The sequence below is a fragment of the Physeter macrocephalus genome, chromosome 15 (genome assembly GCF_002837175.3).
Source record: "Physeter macrocephalus isolate SW-GA chromosome 15, ASM283717v5, whole genome shotgun sequence".
Taxonomy (NCBI): domain Eukaryota; kingdom Metazoa; phylum Chordata; class Mammalia; order Artiodactyla; family Physeteridae; genus Physeter; species Physeter macrocephalus.
In genome coordinates this window covers 46,247,674-46,256,654 of record NC_041228.1, presented here as the reverse complement: position 1 = coordinate 46,256,654, position 8,981 = coordinate 46,247,674, and the positions used below count along the sequence as shown (strand labels likewise).

General features: G+C 37.9%; 1 protein-coding gene across 1 annotated transcript; it reads left to right on the top strand.

Moving 5' to 3' along the window:
* Positions 1 to 606: 606 nt before the first annotated feature.
* LOC102979086 (vascular cell adhesion protein 1-like) lies at positions 607 to 3,236 on the top strand. The gene is given in 4 exon segments (XM_055091312.1): positions 607 to 1,181; positions 1,184 to 1,311; positions 1,313 to 2,356; positions 2,358 to 3,236. Coding segments are annotated over 4 exon segments (1,965 nt in total). The 5' UTR covers positions 607 to 781; the 3' UTR covers positions 2,751 to 3,236.
* The last annotated feature ends 5,745 nt before the right edge of the window (positions 3,237 to 8,981 follow it).

The window sequence follows — 8,981 nt, the reverse complement described above, 5'->3', positions numbered from 1 at the left end:
TTTTTTTTAACTTTCAAGCATCACTTCTTTAGAAAGCATTCCCGGCAGCGGGGCCCACATCAGTGGCAGGACGAGGTGAATGGTGGCTGAGGTGTGGGAAGTGGCATGGAGCCGAGCCTGGGACTGCGGAAGTGTGGTAGAAATCCTCAAGGGCAAGAAAGAAAGGCTGGACCTCGAAGTCCCAGAACAACTCTTCTCCTTGGATTTGGGGAGCCTGCCCCCTCATCTTTAAAAAAAAAAATGGAAGAAAGCATTCCCTTGTTTATCAATACTTTATTGACCCTCATGTGCTTTGTGGTACTCCAGTATTCAAGCCAAAATATTTGCCAATTCTGCTTGAGAAGTAGGCAGTCCATATGCACAGTAAAAAATAATTTATCAAGAATAACTAAAATTCCATTTTAATGATTTCAAGAATTCATGGTGGTTGTTTGTCCTGATGCAATCCAGCACTGGAGCCTCCCCGGCTCTTTGGTGGGGCTAATGGTGGACTCTGGGAGGGCTCACACCAAGGAGTAGTTCCCAGAGCTTCTGCTGCCAGTGTCCTTGTCCCCGTGGTAAGCCACAGCCACCCCCCACCTCTGCAGGAGACCCTCCAACACTAGCAGCTCAAGCTTTTAAAATCAACATCTTCCCTGAATCCAAAATTATTGCTCAGATTGGTGACTCCATCTCACTGACTTGCAGCACAACAGGCTGAGAGTCCCCATAGTTCTCCTGGAGAACTCAGATAGACAGTTCACTGAATGGGAAGGTGAGAAATGAGAGGACCGAATCCACGATGACCATGGATCTTGTTAGTCTGGGGAATGAACACTATTACCTGTGCACAGTGATTTGTGAGTCTCAGAAACTGGAAGAAAAAATCCCAGTGGAGATCTACTCTTTCCCTAAGGACCCAGAGATTCATTTGAGTGGTTCCCTGGAAGTTGGGAAGCCAGTCACAGTCACGTGTTTGGTCCCTGCTGTGTACCCATTTGAAAAGCTGGAGATACTATTACTGAAGGGCAACCGTTCCATGAAGACACAGAACTTTCTGGAGCCTTCAGAAATGAAGTCCCAGGAAACGAAGAGTTTGGAAGTAACCTTCACTCCTATTGATGAGGATATTGGGAAAGCTCTTGTTTGTTAAGCTACAGTACACATTAATGAAATTGACTCTCAACCCCAAGTACAGGAGACTACAAAAAACTGCAAGTCTATGTCTCACCCAAGGACACAGTTATATCTGTGAATCCCTCCACAAGCCTGCAAGAAGATGACTCCGTGATGATGACATGTACCAGTGAAGGTCTACCAGCGCCACAGATTTTTCCGGAGCAAGAAATTAGACATTGGGAATCTACAGCTCCTTTCTGAGAATGCAACTCTCACTTTAATTGCTATGAGGATGGAAGATTCTGGAATTTATGTGTGTGAAGGAGTTAACCTGGTTGGGAAAGACAGAAAAGAGGTGAAATTAATTGTTCAAGAGAAAATGTTTACTGTAGAGATCTCTCCTGGATCCCAGATTGCTGCTCAGATTAGCCACTCAGTTGTGTTGACCTGTGATGTCACGGGTTGCGAGTCCCCATCTTTCTCTTGGAGAACCCAGATAGACAGCCCTCTGAATGGGAAGGTGAGGAGCGAGGGGTCCAAGTCCACGTTGACCCTGAGCCCTGTGAGATTTGAAAACGAACATTCTTACCTGTGCACCGTGACATGTGGGTATAAGAAACTGGAAAAGGGAATCCAGGTGGAGCTCTACTCCTTCCCTAGAGATCCAGAAATTGAGATGAGTGGTCTGTTAGTGAGTAGAAACCTGGTCACTGTAAGCTGCAAGGTTCCTGATGTGTATACTTTTGACCTGCTGGAGATTGAATTACTTAAAGGGGAGAGTATTATGAAAAATAAAATCTTTTTGGAAGATGTAAGTAAGAAATCCCTAGAGACGAAGAGATTGGAAATGATCTTCATACCCACCACTGAAGATACTGGAAAAGTTCTTGTTTGTCTGGCTAAGTTACCTATTGATGAAATGGAATTTGAACCCAAACAAAGGCAGAGTACACAGGTACTATATGTTAATGTTACTCCTGGGGATACAACCCTCTTGGTCAGCCCCTCCTCCATCCTGGAGGAAGGTAGATCTGTGAATATGACATGCTCTAGCGATGGCCTTCCAGCTTCGAAAATCCTGTGGAGCAGGCTGCTACGTATAGGGGATCTACAGCCTCTTTCTGAGAATATCACTCTCACCTTAATGTCTACAAAAATGGAAGATTCTGGTATTTATGTCTGTGAAGGCATTAACCAGGTTGGAATAAGCAGAAAAGAAGTAAAATTAATTATCCAAGTTACTCCAAAAGATATACAGCTTAACAGCTTTTCCTTCTGAGAATGTCAAGGAAGGAGACACTGTCATTATCTCCTGTACGTGTGGAAATGTTCCCCAAACTTTGATAATCCTGAAGAAAAAAGCAGAGCTAAAGTCTATGGATAGTGCATATACCATCCACAGGGCCCAGTTAGAGGATGTGGGAGTATATGAATGTGAATCTAAAAATGAAGTTGGCTTGCAATTAACAAGGATAACACTTGATGTTAAAGGAAGAGAAAGTAACAAGGACTATTTTTCTCCTGAACTTCTCGTGCTCTATGGTGCATCCTCCTTAATAATACCTGCCATTGGAATGATTATTTACTTTCCTAGAAAAGCTAACATGAAAGGGTCATACAGTCTTGTAGAAGCACAGAAATCAAAAGTGTAGCTTGGGCTTCCCTGGTGGCGCAGTGGTTGCGCGTCCGCCTGCCGATGCAGGAGAACCGGGTTCGCGCCCCGGTCTGGGAGGATCCCACATGCCGCGGAGCGGCTGGGCCCGTGACCCATGGCTGCTGAGCCTGCGCGTCCGGAGCCTGTGCTCCGCAACGGGAGAGGCCACAACAGTGTGAGGCCCGCATACCACAAAAAAAAAAAAAAAAAAGTGTAGCTAATGTTTGAAATGTTCAGAGACACTATTTATCAGTTCAGATCCTCAATACCGTCATCATTCCATGAGGAAAACAACAAGCTATGAGTCCAGACTTCCTTGAATGTAGTAAACTCTTGGAAAGAAATGGCTGCCTATGCCCCTTGTTGTGAGCAAGAAGCCAAAGGAAAATTTCAGCCTAAAAAATAAGCACTACCTTTGAGATGTGATAACTGGAGTAGTTTCTTGATGTGTATATGCAATAACATGACTTGTATATATGTAAAATAAAACTATGCCAGAGCAAGATTGCTTGGAATATCAGCACACTATAGTCACATTTCTAAAAATTATTAAAATGTTGCTTGGACTGACTGTTATAACTTAATGCATGTTAATATGGATTGGCAGCTGAACCATGTCATCTTTGTACTATTTTATTTCCTTTAACAAAATTTTATTCCTATAAAGTTCATAGACAACAATTCCATGTTTTGTAAAGATACTAGAGTTTTACATTGTTATAGGCAAATGATAAACCAAGAGGGCACTGGGTTGACTTTCCGCTACTGAAATCTTCAACCTATGGTATAATGGTTGATTGGATTGCTCTGGATGGTACTGACATGGTACAGAGACGTTTTATGATATTGTTTGTTCATCAGACTCTTGTGTAACTATCCCAATGAGGTCTAAAAAATGCAACTTCTTTTGATTTTCTTTTGTAAATGTTTAGTTTTTTTTGTATAGTAAAGTGATAATTTCTGGAATGGAAAAAAAAATAATTTATGGTAACTCTAGTCAGGATAAATGTTGCCAGTTAAGAATTAATATGAGGGCTTCCCTGGTGGCGCAGTGGTTGCGCGTCTGCCTGCCGATGCAGGGGAACCGGGTTCGCGCCCCGGTCTGGGAGGATCCCACATGTCGTGGAGCGGCTGGGCCCGTGAGCCATGGCCGCTGGGCCTGCGCGTCCGGAGCCTGTGCTCCGCAACGGGAGAGGCCACAGCAGAGGGAGGCCCGCATACCACAAAAAAAAAAAAAAAAGAATTAATATGAAGCATAACAAAATATCAGTGGAGGAAATTATTAACAAAGCAACATAAAGTAGAATTATATAAGGTATATAAATTATCCCTTGTCAGAAGATTGTTAACTCTGAAAATTTAATGTCAGTTACAAATTAGGAACACAGTTAATATATTTATCTCTAAATGTTTTCCTTGCTCTAGGGCAGCGTGCTTGTCCAAATTTTTCACACTATGGCACACGTAGAAAATCATCTTTGTGTAGAGCACTGGTGTAAGTAAATGAAGCTGTTCACAGACATGGGAACAGACCAGAGTTCTGGGCTCCAGGTCCTGTCCATCAATCCCAAGGGCTGAGAGAGCCCATGTCTGAACATATTTGTCACCCATTCATGATTGAGAAGCTCTAGTCTTGAAAATGGGAAGACAGCATAGCATAGTGGTCCTAAACTCATCTCTGAAATCAAACTGTGTTCTCAAGCCCTTCTTAGCCATGAGAGCTCTCTGACTTTCAGTTTCCTCGCCTGTAAAGGAGGCTAATCAATTCTAACCCACAGAGTTAGATCATCCCTGAAAGTGCTTGGAATTATGTCTGATACATAGTAGGAGCTCAAAAAAAGTTAGCTGTTACCTGTACTCAAACATTGGTACTATCCGAATATGAGTAAGCCAGATCATATGAGTAAAGAGGTACACAAACTTCCCAGGAGATGAATGGGTCACTAGAGCTAGTGCTACATTATAACCATCAAAATCTTCATGCTCTGCCCTTAAGAGCCATGTCACATCTAAATTAGATTGTGGCTTACATTTTCCCAAAGAATAATTCTAGATATACAATAGAATTAAATGGGAAAACATGATCTAATTTACAGTATTTTAAACACAGAGTCCCATTTCAGAAATGAAACTATTTTCTACATTAAAGAAAATATCATTTAAATTACTTATTTTGACCATTAAGAACCTAAGATAATATGGGTTTTGCATAAGTATTATTACCTGAAAACTTTATAAAATTGAATGTGAATTTCATGAAGTCAAGAAGTAATTTTACTTACCTTGAAAAGAGCCAAAATATGTGAATCAAACAGAATAGTTGTTAATATGAGAGTTAATATTTAAATATTAAATAGAATTTAATTCTCAGAGATTCTATCTCATTCATATAATTAGCATCTCATTTAGCCAATTCATATGTTCCATGGCAGAAGGGCAAATTTAATGGGTACTTTTTTTCCTGCTAGAACATATAATTCATATCTGAAATCTGTTGAGAGTTATTTTGAGTTCTCTATATTATCACCTATGGAGAATTTGCTACAAAGGAATCTTTTTACAAAATTACACAATAATTTTGTATGGGATAGTATTTTATACTCTCAAGAAGCATAAAAAAGAAGAAAATCCACTATGAACACATTTTCAACCTTAATTTATAATGGCACAGGGGTCAAAAGAAAGATACATTTATTGTTATTATTTCTAGTGACAAGAATAAGTCTGTGTATCTGAAGTAAGGGATTTCACATGCAAATGTGCTCTGGCTCACAGACATTTCGGTGACTACTTTTTATTTGTTTTGTTTTGGTTTTGGTGTGTTAATATTGGGTAGATTGTCTATATACCTTCGCAGTTACATGTATAATGATGACAATAAGCTGATCATATATACAACACTTTTGCCTGAAAGCATAAGTGCTTTGCTGTAACTTTAATCACAACTTAAAGACAACAAGCCACAGTAATCATAAAATGGTAGTTTTAAGTTTAGAAAAATAGTTTATTTTTAACTGAGTAATATTAAGATAATTATGGAATTTTCTTTCTCTGATTAATATATATGTACATATATTTATAAAGTATAGTTTTAAAATTGAAAAACGGTAACAGCACTTTTAGAGTGGAACAAATATCAGAGGAAAAAATGGTAATAGCTTTTTATTACAAAAGTAGACAGATAATATTTAAATGATTAACATAATCTATATAAATTATTACTATGTTTCACTTATATACACTCAGAAATCATTTAGATAAACATAATAGTTTTGATTGTTTGCAACCCATTGAGTTAATGTGGATTTCTGGTTCCATAAAGAATGCTTACAGTTTTAAAACACTATTTTAGGTGATGATATTTTCAGGGTAATTGATTTCTTTCTCCTTCATTTCTAAGTATCTGTGTCTGAATGTCTAAAATAAATTCCCCCTTTTAAGAAATAAATTTCATTTTATTGTAGATGCCTCAGATATTTTAGAACTTGGGAAATAACACTGAGTAAAATGTTAATACACTTTACCGTTATAGCATTTTATTAAATTAGGTATTGATCATCATGATTTCAGAGCTTTTGGACACAATCAAAAAGAAAAAAATATTTTAAAAATTACAAATATAGAAATAACTTGGTTATTATTTGTATTAGAGATAATGATACCAATTTTTATTTGTTGCTCTGGTGCTTAGCACTGTAGGACATAGGAGATAAAGTGAAGCATTGAAATAATTATGATGCCAGAACACTTGGTTCACACTCTCCTAACACTACCTTAGGAGAGCTGATGATTTTTAATTGGGAGCAGATGAATTTTTGATGTTACAATAATGCTTATCTGTTATTTGAAAATAGGAAATACATGTTTGAGTCATGGCTCTGACCTTTACTAGTTCTATGACCTTGGGCAAATTAACCTCTCAGTGCTTGGTTTGCTCATATATACAATGGAGATAATAGTAGCACTTACTTCATAGCGTTGTGTAAGAATTAGTAAATTAAAACAGAAAAATACTTAGAACCTTGCCTGAGTAATAGGCATTCAATCAATGTTAGCTATTTTAGTTGTTTTTCATGAAAGTGTATATTTCCCTGCAGTGTTACATATGTTGGATGTTTGTGTGTATGTTTTATAAGCTTTGGCGGTTTAACAAAATAGTATCATCATCATCTTCATTTATATTTTCTTCATTACTAGATTGAATTATTTTCAAATTATTTACAGTCTGCGTGAATCTCCAGAGAATTATTCTGAGTGAAATAGAGCCATTGCCAAAAGATTACATATGTATGGATTCATTTATATAACTTTAAAAAAAAAACTTTTTAAATTTTTTAATTCGTTTCAAAGTTAAACCCAAGACACACTGACTTCTCAGGAAATCCAATGAGAAATGTTTTTCTAGGCTGAACACCTGTTTCCCCTTAGTCTCCCCACAAAAAATCATTACATGTTAATTACTTTCATTTTACAATCACTGCTAAATAAACATTTTTATTATAATAATAAGTCAGTAAGGGAACTGAACCAGATTCAGGATTGAAATAATGCAGTTTTTTTTCCATGTAGATATCAAAGCCATTTTTTTTAAACATCTTTATTGGAGTATAACTGTTTTACAATAGTGTGTTAGTTTCTCCTTTACAACAAAGTGAATCAGTTATACATATACATATGTTCCCATATCTCTTCCCTCTTGCATCTCCCTCCCTCCCACCCTCCCTATCCCACCTCTCTCATGGTCACAAAGCACAGAGGTGATCTCCCTGTGATCAAAGCCATATTTTTCACATCAACTTCCAACATTTCATGTAGGTTAAGGACGTCACTCAAGCATCTCTAAGCCCTCCTTCCCCCAGCTTCTAACTCATGGCATTCTGCATGGCAGGCCTCCTGAGAGTCTAGGGCATAAGAGTTTTGGGGGGTTCAGAAAGCAGGTTGCGGACCCCCTGCCTGAGGCTTTGGTTTGAGCCTTGGATCCGACCTTACTTGTGTTTCCCCACAAGGATGGTGTCTCAGTCTTTCCTGAAGTTGGGTGCCATGAAGAATGCCATGAGTTATATGACATTTTTGAAACACTGCAGGGGGCGTGTGTTCAATCCCTGGTCAGGGAAAAAAGATCTCACATGGCACGTGGCACAGCAAAAAAAAAGAAATTACAAAATTATAGTAATGAAGACCAGATTAATTGTTGCCAGGATTAAGTAGGGGGTGGGGAAAGGATAGAAGTGGGTGTTGCTATGAAAAAGGTAAATGAGGGATCCTTGTGGTGATAGAACTGTAATATATCTTGACTGTAGCAATAGTTGTGATATCCCTAGTTTTGATACTGTACTATACTTATGCAAGATGATACCACTGGGAGATACTGGGTAAAATTTCTGTGGTATCTATTATTTTCTTATATAAAATAAAGCCCCAAAACTCCCTACACAGAAAACCCCAGAACCAGATGGCTTCACTGGCAAACTTCACCATTTTTTTTTTTCCCTGAGACATGTCTTTAGTTGTAAACAAATCTGTTCTGATTTGCCTATTTTCATTTTCTTTAAAAAATATTATTGCTAATTAATACTGTTTGTAATTCTTTTAAAAATTTAAATTAGATTTATTTAAACTAACAAAACAAAAACAATTCACCCCACCCATGGCCTCTTGCAACCACCAGTCTGTTCTCTGTATCTATGAGCATTTTTTTTTTAATATTCCACATGTAAGAGAGATCATATGGTATTTGTCTTTCCCTGCCTGACTTATTTCATTTAGAATAATGCTGTCAAGATCCATCCATGTTGTTACCAATGGCAACACTGCATTACTTTTATGGCTGAATAATATTCCATTGTAGATATATACCACAATTTCTTTACCTAGTCACCATCGATGGACACATAGGCTGTTTCCATATCTTGGCTATTGTAAATAATGCTGCAGTGAACATGGACATGTATATATCTTTTTAAGGTAGTTTTTTTTTCCCCTTTGGATAAATACCCAGAAGTGGAATTGCAAGATCATATGCTAGTTCTGTTTTTAATTACTTGAGAGACCTCCATACCATTTCGCATAGTGGTTTCACCAGTTTACATTCCCACCACAGTACACAAGAGTTCTCTTTTCTTCACATCCTTGCCAACACTTGTTATTTCTTATTTTTTTTGATAATAGCCATTCTGAAATGTGCGAGGTGGAATCTCATTGTGGTTTTGATTTGCAGTTCCTTAATGAT